Source organism: Chiloscyllium plagiosum, chromosome 12 (assembly GCF_004010195.1).
Source record: "Chiloscyllium plagiosum isolate BGI_BamShark_2017 chromosome 12, ASM401019v2, whole genome shotgun sequence".
Taxonomy (NCBI): domain Eukaryota; kingdom Metazoa; phylum Chordata; class Chondrichthyes; order Orectolobiformes; family Hemiscylliidae; genus Chiloscyllium; species Chiloscyllium plagiosum.
Window position 1 is genome coordinate 29,397,539 of NC_057721.1, and position 14,711 is coordinate 29,412,249.

The 14,711-nt window shown below is 38.4% G+C and overlaps 1 protein-coding gene across 2 annotated transcripts in view; it reads left to right on the plus strand.

Moving 5' to 3' along the window:
- The window catches only part of igsf11 (immunoglobulin superfamily member 11), a 180,877-nt gene that overhangs the window by 131,381 nt on the left and 34,785 nt on the right, over window positions 1-14,711 (plus strand). For both annotated transcript variants that reach the window (XM_043700766.1, XM_043700767.1), the window contains exon 3: window positions 107-314. In XM_043700766.1, the coding sequence (XP_043556701.1) occupies window positions 107-314 (208 nt within the window). The remainder of the gene's footprint in view (window positions 1-106; window positions 315-14,711) is intronic.

Sequence of the window (14,711 nt, forward strand, 5' to 3'; positions counted from 1 at the left end):
ATAAAAATGAAGTAAATGCATGTGACACTGTGTTGTATTTTAGAATTGGTCAATGGTCACAATAAATTAAAAGCAACATATTCTATTTCTTCTTTTTCTGTCACAGGTAATTTTGTACCAGGGCGGCCAGGTAATTAGTGGAGCCACCCAGTTTAATTCCCGTGTCGGATTTGTTGTCACTATGCCAAGCACAAGTGCCTCCATCTTCATTAATAATACACAACTGTCAGACACAGGGACATACCAATGCTTGGTGAACAATCTGCCTGACAGAGGAGAGAGGAACATAGGCATTCTTGGACTGTCTGTACTAGGTATGTTATTTATTCTCCTATCTTTCTCTGAGATTATGATCCTGTATGCAATGCATAAGATATAATTTTGGCATGCTGTGCAAGGGTTATTACCTCCCAGTTACCATGAAAGTGCACACATGACAGTACGACTTGTCAAGTCAGTCGATTCACCTTATTACACAGTTGCTCAATATTCCAAAGAGATGAAAGCTGCAAATTACCGTGATCCTTCAGTGACAAAATGAATGGTCAAATTGAGGCTATATTGCTGACTTGAAGGTTTATTTTCTAGACTGGCTTTTAAGGTTATAGGTCAACTTGAGACTGCCATTTTCAATCCTACTTTCACTTGATGTTAATCCACACTACAAAATTGTGTTCAAATTCGATTATGAAACACTGGGTTATCCATTTCACTGAACACTGTATTTATAATGTAAGGGTATCAAGGTATTGCACTTTCACCTTCTATTTTGTAATTTAAGCACTGTTATATTTGAAATACTGTAACCAAAGCTTTACTTTATGAAGCATGATGACTTGAATGTCGATGAATATAAAAGATGGCAACTGAAAGTGAAAAATGCAGGAATTAAGATTAAATAGCGTGCATTGGTTTTCCATCCATTATCTTGCTCAGAACTGGAGGGGAAATGGCAGAAAAAAAACACAATTGGATGAGAAGGCCTTTACATTTTTCACCTTGAACTGGATTTCCTATAAATATCACCTCTGGTCACCTTTCCCTGACTGCTGTATTTATGTACTTATGGGTAGCAGGAGCTTTTCGTCTTATTTCGCAGCTTTGTATCATCACATGGAACCACTTAGTGGGACAAAAGACCTGCAGGAGAGATCGTCATACCTCTTGATTTCTGTAAATAGCAGACTGCAGCCGAGTTCATTGCTTTCTCTTTCTCTGAAATGCCTCTTGGGACCTTCATCTCTTTCAGGCTTGTTCTGGTGCAGTAGTAGTCTTATGTCCCCCTCTCCCAGTATGAGAGAGGGTGTCCTGGTCCTGTGGTTGTGGTGGTCTCTGATGATGAGCAGACATTTTGGCCTCAAGTGACATCACTACAAAGAGAGGGATTCAGTACGTTTGGACAACCATGGAAATTCATGCCCTTACTTTGTGCTGTTTGAGATAACTATCTTCACTACATTTCAAAATAGAGTCATATGGCACAGAAACAGACCTTTTGGTCCCAACTTGTCCATGTCGACCAGGTTTGTCAAACAAAACTAGTCCCATTTGCCAAAATGGAAAGTAGAAATGGCTTTTAGTCAAATGTTAATTATACGGAACATGCCACCTTCGCTGGCAAAATTGGTTTTAAAGATCGGAATGTGTACAACTTCAATAGCATGATTATAAATTCTCTGCTTCAACAATTTTAATACATGCATAGATACTTGATTATTTCCCTTTTTTTTTAAGTAAATAAAGATCACTATAATGTATAATTTAGCTTTGACATCTGTAGACTAGATACAGTTATTGCTTTGATCCCAAATACGGTCACAATGGATGGGCATTGTATCTGAATTTCAAAGAATCCTTAAAATTCATTGATCTTTTTCATGTTTCCAGTTGTTAGTCATCACATGTGCAAATGTGAAGGGAGCAATTAGAGCTCCCTGAGAGACAGTCTTATGAATATTCCATCTGGGACTTGTATATAAATTCAACAATAAAAACCAAAAGAGCTCCAGAGGTTGTTGGAAAAGCACCATCTGTGAAGAGAAATCAGAGTTCGTGTTCTGAGGAAGCGTCACCCGACCTGAAATGTTAACTCTGATTTCTCTTCACAGAAGCTGCCAGACCTGCTGATAAATTCAACAGTCCTGTTTTCTCAACCAAAATCACTTTTTAAAAAAAGTACTGATCATTTATCTGAATGTTGGTTGTGGTATCTTGCTGAATATAAATTGGTTGCCTTGATTCCTTAAAATGCAACAGGTTTCACATCAGGTGGACATCCTGAGATCATAGAAGGTTCTCATTTTAGATGCAAACTTTTCCTTCCTCCCTTCATTCTTTTCCTCTTCCTGGATCAGCATCCAACAGACATTAAATTGCAAAGATTCCACGCACTTTTGTTCTTATTCTGATGCTTTTTATTTGTGTTATAATTTCAAACCTATAGATCAGTCACTCCAATCATGATGAAATTGTACTCGTACACAGAAAAGAATTGGCATGCTTGGGAAAGATTTTGTACCATTTCATGTGCATGATGCTACTTTATTAAAATTAAAATTCAAGCATCTTGCAATAGTGGGCAAAAGTTATGCTTTTATAAATAATTCTGAAGCTGCCAATTTTTGATCACTTTAAGTCAGCAGTGTTCTGGATGGGTACAAAAAGAAATTTGTGGCGGCTCCTGCTATGTGAGAACTTCTCGCACGTTTCAGCTCTGGCTGAAGAAGTGCCCACTGTGGCAGATTATGTTCACTGAAAAATTGGGACATGATAACACGAACTATCCTATTTCCCATGGCTACTATCTTTCCATGTCTCCTTCAAATGATGGTCTAGTATAGTTGTGTGCACACCAAGGTGCACATTTTCCATTAAAGGGATTCTGTTGAAGATGAAATTACACGTAAAGATTTTTAAAATTTCTTGGAACTAAGATTTGCTAAGATTTTGCAAAATTCCAATTCCATTTTTCTCAGGAATCCCTCACTTAGATTCTCCATTACATTTGGAGAAATGCAGCCAGGGACTAAATCCCTAATGGAATCTTATTTGATAAAATATTAATTGTGAAGAAACAGGTGCACCAGGAGGCTGTCGGCAAGTGCGTGGGCTGATCAACGTTTCACCTGAAAGGTTGCGGTACTGTAGGTATAATTGAAGACCTGACTTCGATCTGGGTATAATTGTTAACAAACTAATTCTGAGATCTAAAATGTTTAGAAAGTTTGTGTTATGGCCAGAGCAGCCAGCCCTGTACCTTGTAAAGACATGACATTGTGATAAGTGACAGTCCAATGTAAAGGTACCTGCTTTGCCTGCAATCACTGTCTGTGTAATGGATTCAGTGTAGTCAGCTATATGTGTGCAATGTACAATGGCAGCAGTAAGTACAGAATGCAGACTATCTCCATCTGTAACATGTATCATTGTAAATAGCTTGAAGTTTATTTACATCGCTATCTTATTCAACAAATATCTGACTATCTGTAGAATATGGTATGCAGGCTAATATATAGAAACCTAAACAAACCACATCACAGTGGCATTAAGTAGGCATTCAAAGCTAGCCTACGGCTATTAAATGGATGCTAAAGGCTGAAAAGGTGTTATCATAAAAGTTGCGAAACTGCTTATTCCAAACAGTCATCCATCAATCAGTCTAGGTTCAGAGGTCAAGTTGTCTCTCCCATCAAGACTGGTGTCATGAATTTCATGAAATATACAAGCTATGTTCCACAAGAGGATACTGGTTTAAAATTAGCTAAATACTGGCCTATATCACCCTGAAAAACCCAAAGTTCAACCCAGTTCTTTACTGCAGCATGTGAAGGAGAATCCTTCAGGGGAGTGACCTCAGCTGGTGTACAGACTTGTAAACTACACAGTAAGACAGCAAAGGCAAACTTAAAGCATTGTTCAGGTGCCATCATAAAGGTTGAAGATTTTATCCTCATCCAAAAGGAATATACAAGCTGCACTGTATGCCAAAATTGACACTGATGCTGGTACCAGTGCAAGTATCTCCCTTTAAACCATGTTATACAAGATACTCGGGAAACTGGCACATGAGGTGCAGTCTACACAAGACAGCCCAACTCCTTACATTATGTCTGACATCTCATGCTTTGGAACTATCCATTTTATGTGCCAATCCATCTCCTCAGGATACACACATGAAACAGCTTTTGCATCATTGAAACAGATGGGTGACTAGTCTGCCAGTGTGCACAGATTGACATATTATCACAGTCCATGAGGTGACAAACCCATCAGCTCCAGTACCAAAGATTCCAAACCATTGCATTGAGTCTTAGCATCACTGACTAACCTTAACCCATACAAGCTTGATGCAGTTGGCAACTTTAAAACAGAAAGACTATGCTCAACCCAGTATCAAGTTGTCTTGTAAGCTAAGTATCCTTATTCAGGCTCAAACCACAATTGAATTCCAAATACAAAAAAAAATTTGCAAAGTTGAGCATCTTACTGATCATTGAAGAAAGATGGCAGTCGACGTATACATTTAGGGCAACTGAAAAATGTATCATGAAGATGTACAAGTTTCCAGATGCCAAGCACTTTTCGAAGTTCAATGCCAAGAATAGATATGGGATGAAAAGCTTTTCTCTGATGGAAATGGAACTGACCTCTTTTAAAATACCTATCAATAGAAACTCAGATTATCACTTGGAATACCTGTAAAACAGGGCATAGTTCAACAACCTATGGATTATATCATTGAGAATCTACTAGGTTGTTTCTGTGTCACAAATAATATCACGTTTCTCGGAGGAGCTAAGCATGGACATGAGACAAATCTGCATTGACAAGGAAATGTGGTCATGTTTTCACCAGTAGGAAGTGTCAAATCAACATGAACCAAACCAGTTTCTTCAGTTCAGTCTGTTTATCAGTTGGTATTAAACCTGATCCTACCAAATTAGAAGGGTACAGAAGATGCCTACCTGTAAAACAAAGACATTTTACAAATGTGTCTTGCATTCTTTTAAATCTTTCATCCTCAAATGTTCTACTTTTGTGACCAAGATAATTCCTCAAAAATACACCATACATATACACGACAGGAAGATCACCATGAGGAAGGCAATGGCCTAGTGGTATTATCGCTGGACTGTTACTCCAGAAACCCTAGTAATGTTCGGGGAACCCAGGTTCGAATCCGGCCACAACAATTTTTTAAAAAATCTGGAATTAAGAGTCTACTAATGACAATGAATCCATTGTCAACTGTCAGAAAAACCCATCTGGTTCACTGATTACCTTTTAAGGGAGGAAACTGCCATCTTAACCTGGTCTGGCCTATACATGACTCGAGATCCACAGCAATATGGTTGACTCTCACTACCTTCTGGACAGTTAGGGGTGGGCAATAAATGTTGGACTAGCCAGTGATGCACTCAACCAATGAATGAATGAATAAAAAACAAACCATTTTTGAATCTTGCAAAACGCTCTTAATATGTACTTCAATATTTTGACCCCTCAAAACTCATCATGTTGGAAGGAAATGCAACTTGGAAAAACCTTGGAGCCTTTTTCTCATTTAGGTTGCAGGATGACTGCCTTGTGTGTTTGTATCTAGTCATAGAGTCCGACAGCACAGAAATAGACGCTTAGGTTCAACTTGACTATGCTGACCAAGTTTCTCAAACTAAACTAGTCCCACTTGCTGCCTTATGAAAACTCAGGCTAACAACAGCAACACTGAAAGAGAGACTTCTGTTCTAGTTTTCTAGATACAGTGATCTCATCGGTGCATGTTTGGCAAGCACTTCCTTGTTCATAGTGAGCACAAGCTGTCAGATATGGTGTGTCTAAAACTTCTTGAGTGCATCTCCATGACTACAACATCTATTTGTCACAATCTCATGGATATGATTGTGAACAATAAAATAAACCAGGTTCCTAAATGACCATCTTTGATGGTCTCACATGACTTCTAAACCTCACTCAGAGCAAAGATGTTCATGTTAGACCTGCATGTGCATAGTATTAATTAAGACTATCTTCCAGTTCAGATTCAATCTCCTATCTCCTACACAGTCAATGAGATCAGATTCAGCAAGCTATGTCAGATGAAAACATTTCTGTTTTAGCTACCAAAGTGGATAACCACACATATATCCACACTGTGCTTCATTTGCTGTGCATTCACTCAACTTGTTCAAATCACACTGAACCATCTCCTGCATCTTCATAGTTTGCCTTCCATCCAGCGTTGTGTTGTTGACGAACTTGGGACTATTACATTTAGTTCCCTCATCTACATCTCTTATACATATTGTGAATAGCTCAGATCCAAGCATTGATCCCTGTGGTACCTTGAAAGTCGTCGGCTGCCACTCAAGAAAAGACCCATTTATCCCTACTCTTCTTTTTCAGTCTGCCAACTAGTTCTCTGTCCCTGTCAGGACATTGTTCCCAATCCCATGCTCTTTAATATGACATACTAATCTCTTATATGGGACCTTTATCACAACCCGCCTGAATGTCCAAGTAAACCACATTCAGAGGCCCTCCTTTATCAACTCTACTCTGTGGGGTCTCCAACTTGTGAACTTCTGACTTATGAAAGCTTGTACTTGCAAATGTGATCTCCGAAAGAAATGTAATTTTGAAGATCCAACATTCTACCATTTCATGTACTTATGAGTGGCTCCTTTACATTGTCCTGCAAAATATTCCAACTAGCACAGAGTTGACTTGCAAATAGACTCCAGAATGGAACTTGTTTGCAACCTAGGGTGTGCTTGTAGTTACATCCTCAAAGAATTCCAATAGATTTGTCAGGCATGATTTTCGTTTAGTAAACCTTAGCTGACTCTGTTCAATCCTGTCACTGTTTTCCCAAGTGCTCTCCTATTAAAATCTGTTATGATGAGCTAACATTTTCCTTATGACTGATGTCAGGCAAACCTGTCTACAATTTACTCTTTTACTTTTGATTTTCTTTTGAAATAGAGGGGTTAGATTAGCTACATTCCAATCGAAGGGAACATGCAGAGAACACGAAAACACAGAACAACAACAACATTGTTATGCTAGAGCACTTCAGTTTTCATAGACTGCGTGTGGTATAACAGTTCAAACAAAAGTTTGTAAAATACAAACAACAGTTTTTAAAATACATTTCTAAAATGGTTCCTAGAAGAATATGTATTAGAATTGTCAAAGCAATTGGTGTTTACTGAGGAGTTATGAGCTAGAATTAATTATCAATCTCACAGCAAGGGGACATCTTGGGAATAGTGACAATAATCTGATTGAAATTGATATTTGATTTGAGAAAAAGGGAAAGACCAAGGCTTTATGTATAAGTAAAGCAAGCTTGAAGGGATAAGAAATAAATTGAATTCAACTTTGCTTTGTGAGTTGAACTTAAAGATAAACAGTGGGAAGTATTTAAAGAATGTTTGAAGTGATACACAACCAGTGTGGTCACTAAAAGGAAAAGGTTCAATTTATAAAAACCAAATGTCAAGTTCCATATGTACGCTGATGACATCCACCTGTACCTTGCAGTCTGCTCTCTGTCTTTGTGGTGTCATATGGCCTGTCCTAATTAGTCTTGGCTGACATGAAATTGCTACTAATAAAATTTAGGAGTCCAAACCTTGGAACCAAAGACAACAATCAATGAAAACAGAAATTGCTGAAAAATCTCAGCAGGTTAAGCAGCATCTGTGGAGAGAAATCAGAGTTACCGGTTTGGATACAGTACTCAGAACTGATGGTAGCTAGACAAAAGGATAGTTTTTATACAGAAGACGTGGTTGGGGGTTGGGCGAGGTGAAGAGGAGGCTGCTGCTGCAGGGTTGGAGGCTAAACTTTAGATGGAGATAGAGCCCAAAGGAAGAGAAAAAGAGTTAGACAGACAAAGGAATGGTCAAAATTCAGTTTGGGGAATGAATTACTGCTAATGGGGACAAGCAGTGGCTGACAATGGGTAGTGTGCGGGGGTGGGGAAAAGCATGGGGAATGGTGCCCGAGCCCCAGAACCAATAATCCCTAACCACCAATACCATCCCTACCTGGTAATTTTGTCAGACTAAATAGTGTTCACAATTTAGTGTTCCATTTGACCCTTAATTAAGTTTCTGACTTTTCACCCTCTTCAATGTAAAGTATACACTCACTTCCATAAGATTGCACCTCTCCATTTCCACTATGTCCCATTTGAAATTCTTGTCAACTTGCTGATTTTTCTAGGCTCTTATGTTCCAATGCCCTCCTGGTCAGCCTCTTATTACCACTGTTCATGAACTTGAGCTCATCCAAGGTTTGCCTGACCTTATCCTAACTCTCACTAACTCCTGATCACTCAATGACCTGTGTGGATTCTCAGTCCCCACCGTTGCCTAAATTTTCACACCTTTTCATGGTTTAAACCAATCCTATCACTCCAATAAAGCACATTGGGATGTTTTACAATGTTGACGGGTCAAATTCTTCACAAAGCTCATAGTACGGATGATACCCTGCTTTCAAGCAGTTTGATCATGGCATGGAGCTGTTGTTGCTTCCATCCCTGGAGCTTGTTTCTGGGCAGTCTGGCGCTACCTTCTGTATTGCATTGATATGATGTTCTGAGGAGGAAAGCTAGAGTTCTGGTCAGTGCTACCAGGGAGATGACCATACCAGTTGGGTCAGCTCCAGTTATACTGCACTCCAAAGTGTTAACTCTGTTTCTCTCTTCACAGATGCTGCCAGATTTGTTTTTCCAGCATTTTCTTTCTTTTTTTCAGATTTTTAGAATCTGCAGTATTTCGTTTTTGTCGCCCCATCTTCCTTGCACCTGAAGCTGGCCCCAAAGTTTAATTGAAAAGTAGTTCTCAGATACTTGAAGCCCTTAAGAGGTGGCAACAAGTCTAAAGGCCATGATTGGTGGTTGAAAATCTCGTACCCCCATAAATAAAATATTTCCTTACAGTGAAGACTTGCTCCTTGGAGAGCTCAATGTAAAGTGAAAAAGATTAAATCATTTTCCTGAACCAGTTAATTAAAGAATATTACCGTGAATTTTTAAGTCACATTTTTAAGGTAATTTACACGTTGATCATGTTTCACGAATTTTACGAAAAGTTGCATTCTGCTGCAAGTCATAGAGATGTACAGCACAGAAACAGACCCTTTGGTCCAACTTGTCCGTGCCAACCAGATATCCCAACCTAATCTGGTCCCAATTGCCAGCACTTAGCCAAAATCCCTCTAAACCCTTCCTATTCATATATCCTTCCAGATGCCTTTTAAATGTTGCAATTGTACCTGTCTCCACCACTACTTCTGGCAGCTCATTCCATACATGCAACACCCTCTGCGTGAAAACATTGCCCCTTAGGTCTCTTTTAAATCTTTTCCCTCTCACCCTAAACGTATGACCTCTAGTTCTGGACTCCCCCACCCCAGGAAAAAAGACTTTGTCTATTTATCCTGTTCATGCCCCCATTGATTTTATAAACCTCTAAAAGGTCACCCTTCAGCCTCCAACGCTCCAGGGAAAACAGCCCCAGCCTAGTCATCCCCTCCCTATAGCTCAAATCCTCCAAACATGGCAACATCTGAACCCTTTTAAGTTTCACAACATACTTCTGATAGGAAGGAGACCAGAATTGCAAGTCCTTTGTGCTTACTTTTTTTTCTTTTAATATTATAGCTTTTTACAGCAAAAAGCTGTAGTGTTTTCCTGATATAACCATGGAGGAAAATGCAGTATTACACAGATGATTCAGGGTTTTCTTTTGGAATTCATTTACTGTATTACCTTTATTACAATGTTAGATTTGAAGCAATGCACTAGAGGGTGCTGTTGAGCCATTTTCCTCTGCCTTTGTCGAGTGGGATACAATACACTGGCACTGTGATTATTCATGTTATACACAAAAGCAAAAGATAATTCCGGGCAAAATTATAGACGATAGAATGAAATTAAATAGATTGTACAAAATCTTTTTCAGACCAGTTGAGCCATGGGGAACTCCAAGAGCAAGGGCACATTAATCTGAACGTTAGCACTCAGTCACTGAAATCAGAAAATATTGTTTTACACAAATTTGAATTCTCTCCCATAAGACAATGGATACTAGGTTGTTTTGAGCTTTCAAGACCTAACGTAGGCAGATAGACTTATGTTAATAAGGTTATCCGGTATTTCAGTAAAGGCAGGAAAATGAGTTGAGGTACAGATCAGCAATGATGTAATTGAGAGGTAGAGCAAACTTGAGGGGGTGATTGGCTTACTCCAGTTTCTAATGTTTCTGTCCTTCAATGAAAAATTGGTTGGTTCCAGACCCACCTAGTGCTGTACATCCACAAGTACGATGGTACCCATTTTTGTACATACGTATAGACCATCAGGGTACTTCTGGCTCTGAACATTATACAACATGTCTTTTTGTTTTTGAAAAAAATCCAAACACTTGCAGTAATGCTGTAATTGAACAAACAGTTTCCTTTAAAGAAACCATTGATAGCTCTGCCAGTCCCAACATTCCAAATACCCAGCAGACAATGATAGGCATAATACAAATGCATCTGCATCTGCCAAAATATTTTCAGAAAATGGTATTCACCAGTAGCAGATTGCCTATTCCTCAATTTAAAGAAGCAAGTTCAGAGCAATCCTGATGAAATAGAGACATTATCCATAATTCTGTTCCTGCTGTGGTCAACTCTAATACAGTAAAACAGTTGTGATGAATGAGGCTTGCTGCATTGAAGGTGATATTGTTGATGTAATGACAGTGACACAGGTTGCTTTCCAAATTGATTTTTTTTTTCTCTCTTTCCTGATTGTGGCATCTTTTAGAAAAGAACCATTCTGGATTGAGAAACATGTATGTGAACATTTGTTTTTCTGTTACAAGCTGCTAAAAGGAGCTCAGCTCAGCACAATCTTCACTTTCTCTGTTTGACCTTTCCCTTCCTTTTCCTCCTACACTCTGGCCTTCACTAGCTGTGAACTCCAAATGGCCCTGCAACATTTGGTAATCTGTTCAAGTTTGTGCTTCCACTTCATGCTGCTAAGCAGGAGAGCTTTAGTGACCTTGCCTTTCATTCTCACTCTGAAAGGTCATAAGTAAAGGTTCTTTAATCCTGTAAAGTTTTAGTTCCAGTAACACACATAGATTTCTACTTGTTTCAGTAGTAATTTGTTTTTTTCAATCCATCCTGAGAGTTATGAAAATTCTGATTGTTAAAATATTTAAAGAAATACAGGAAAATCAATTTCCATTTTATGAACGACTGTTTTGTGTGTGATGGGGATGGGAGAGTGGGTGACAGCTGTAGGTTGTTATTTCACGCCGATGTAGTTTTTAAAAAATATATCCTGAAATTATTAATACTAAAACTCAGTAATATGTTCGAGTAGGAATTATATAGATGTTGGGCATTTTTATGTCTTGATTTCTCAATATGATCTGGGATTATGTGTGGGCATCTCTTGACTGAGGCCAGGAGCTAAGGAGAGGGAGCTCTGTGTTCATTCTCCTGGTTATTTCAAGCACAATGGAAATAGAAGCTTAAGATTATATTATCCATTTTCGACATGAAATATAGGACTTGGGTGATCCAAGAGCTCCATAATGTGATTTTAAAAAATCATAAAAGAAAATAAAATTTTGTCAATATTTGGTGCTTTTGTTGTCACATTGGTAGCTTTCCTCTATTTAACTTCTGTTGTGACAATTATTTAGTCACAGTTAGAAGTCACTATTTCATCTACATGTTCTCCCAAGGCCTGTTTGTATGGTTATGAAAGCATATATTTAGTTTTGAATACCCAGATATAGGAACATTCTGAAAAAAGCATGAAATAACATCATAAATATAGAATTGTAAAATGTCAGCGTGCTTTAGGAGCTTAAACATTGCTGCTGCAACGCAGTATTTGTCTGGGAAACACGTGAGGGATACTTGATAGTTCACTGCTCGACAGAATTTATCCTGTAAATGGAGAAATTGATGTCAATAAAGCAAGTGTTTTATGCAGTCTTTAGCCAAAGGTTTGTCATGATTACCCTCTGAACTGCAATTAAATGTTTACTCAAAAATCTATTTTTGATTTCTTAAGGTTAACGCAGGTACTCACGTGAAGTTGTTTCTCCCAGTTATAAAAATGGTCATTATATTTTTACAGTGAAATTGTGGAGATGAGCATAAAGATCATTTTGCACAATTTTTATACAATGAATAGGCAAGTGAAATCTCTCTCCTTAACAATATGGAAATGTTGGGACAAAAAGAGTAAGTGCTCGAAATACATCACAGGCCAGGCAGGATCTGTGGAGAGAGAAACAATTATTATTTATAGTTGGTGATCTTTCATGAAAACAGGGAAAAGGTAGAGATGTAATAAGTTTTGAGCAAGGTGGGTGTATGTACCAGAGTCAAAGGGTGGCTTCTAATAGAGTGAATGCAAACACAAGACGAGAAATAATAAATCATTAACAGTGGAAAGGGTTCAGGAGTCTAACAGAAACACTGCGAGGGAGAAGAGTAAATCTCTAAGCTAGACAATCCTGGATGAGGAGTGGAAGGGAATTAGATATTAATCAAAATGTAGAATGTTTCAGATGCTTGAAATCTGAATTAGAAACAGAAAATCCTGAAAACATTCAGACACTGTTGCTGTCCATGCACATGCTGCCTGACCTGTGATATATTTCAATATTTTCTGTTTTTATTTCAGGTTTCCAGCATCTCCAATGCTCAGCTTTTTGGTGGAAAAATGGAATCTGTTACACATCCAAGTTGAATTTGGTAACCAGAATTTGCACTCAACAGTGTACTTTAAAAGAAGGAATTGCTGACCAATAAAGATGTGTTAGTGTAGTGTTAGGAAGGGAGCACTACTGCTAGCCCACCTCCTGCAGTGCCAAGTATGATTTTAATGACAAGTACATCAGTGCATTCAATATTGGTACACAGCATTTCACAACTACTTTCATTTCTGAAATGTGTTTGGAACTGTACCATATTTGCTGATACTGCAGGTAATCATTTTGCTGTCGGAAGGTAACTGTTACTATTTAGTTAGAAATTGTCTAATCTATTGACAGGGGCTTGCTGACCCACTGCAGTGCCATTTGAGGTATAATGTTGTCAGTGCTGTTGTTGGTGCAGTGAAGCACATCCTCCCAGGTTCAGTGTTAGATCTCTGAATGTGTCAAGAGACAGCTGAGAGCCCAATTAAATATTAAGGGAAGGATTTGTAGTGTCCAAATTGGACAGCTTGTCAATGCAATAGAAAATAAAGGTTGGTAAAGTATTGATGTCCTGCCACTAAATCTTACCAGCATCTTGTATAATACCTCATATCATTGAATCACAAGATAGATATGGATGGGGGCAGCTTTTTGACTGAATGTAACTCATCTATCTACTAGAAACTAATCCTCCATCATAACTTATCACAGTCACAGCTTTCAATCTTCTTCGGTTTGAAAGTGGGGCAAGCGGAATTCAGGAATTACAAATGTTACAGCTTTGTTCAAAACAAAGGGGAGTGGTCAAATCCAGCCTAGTGACCCAAACATTGGTTCATGTTGAGAAGTGTCTAGAAATATGAATACACTGGAAAAGCACAGATTAAAATATGAAAACAGGTTGTTGCAGAAATGATGTTTGAAGAACTGGATTGAATTATTTGGAGCAGAAATGGAGAGGATGGATGGTCACGCAGTTGATGTTGTCTAGATAACCTTTCAACATGTGTCTGATGGTGTAACACTTGGTAGGTATGTTATCAAAATTGAAGTTCACATAGAAAACAAAGGGCGATGCCTGTACGAATATAAAATTGGTTCAGGAACAGAAAGCAAAGAGAACTGTTGGTTGCTTTACAAGCTGGAAGGAAGTGTGCAATAATATCTTACAGGGATGGGTGTTCATATCACTGTTATTCTTTATGTTTTGATATTTGGAGAGCACAACGCTTGGAAATATGGTAAACATTAAGGAGGATAGGAACAGACTCAGCAGAACAAACATTATTAAAATGTACAACATGTACCAAATGAAATATAATGCAGAGAAGAAATAACAATATTGGTATGAAGAATGGGGAAAGGCAATCTAAGCTAAATGTGCAATTTTGGAAAATGTGCAAGAAGTCAAGGATATCAGTTTATTGGGGCACAATTATTTTTGAAGGTGGCAGAACAAATTGAGATGTCTGGTATGAAAGTGTACAAACTTGGCTTTATAAATAGAAACATGCAGCAAGGTCTCCTAGACTACTGGGGACAGTTTTGGTTAGTGTGATCAAATGTGGCCTGACAAATATTAAAGAAGTGTTTGAATTGCTCCCAGATGTTTCTTTTGGCTTTTGGCAACAGCGGGAAACTAACTGATGCTAACAGTGCAGCATCAATTAACCAGCCTTTTCTTTAAGATGGTGATATTTTTCTGAGGTACACCAGAGACCCATTACATCTGCAACTCATCTCTTCATTAGTGACAAGCATAGTAGGAGGATGGGGTACCATGGAATTAATATGCAGTTATCTTTAAATCACATATCTGTGGACCCATGGTTTCAAGTGAAATTGTTGCCCCTGTACATTGAGGATTCACCTGATCGTTCTAGGTGTTCAGAATGGTCTACCAGAATTCATCATGTGCTGCCATCCTGATGTCCTACCAGTTGCTCTGCTGAGATCCTGAGTGCAGAATGTTTGCACCTGCGACAA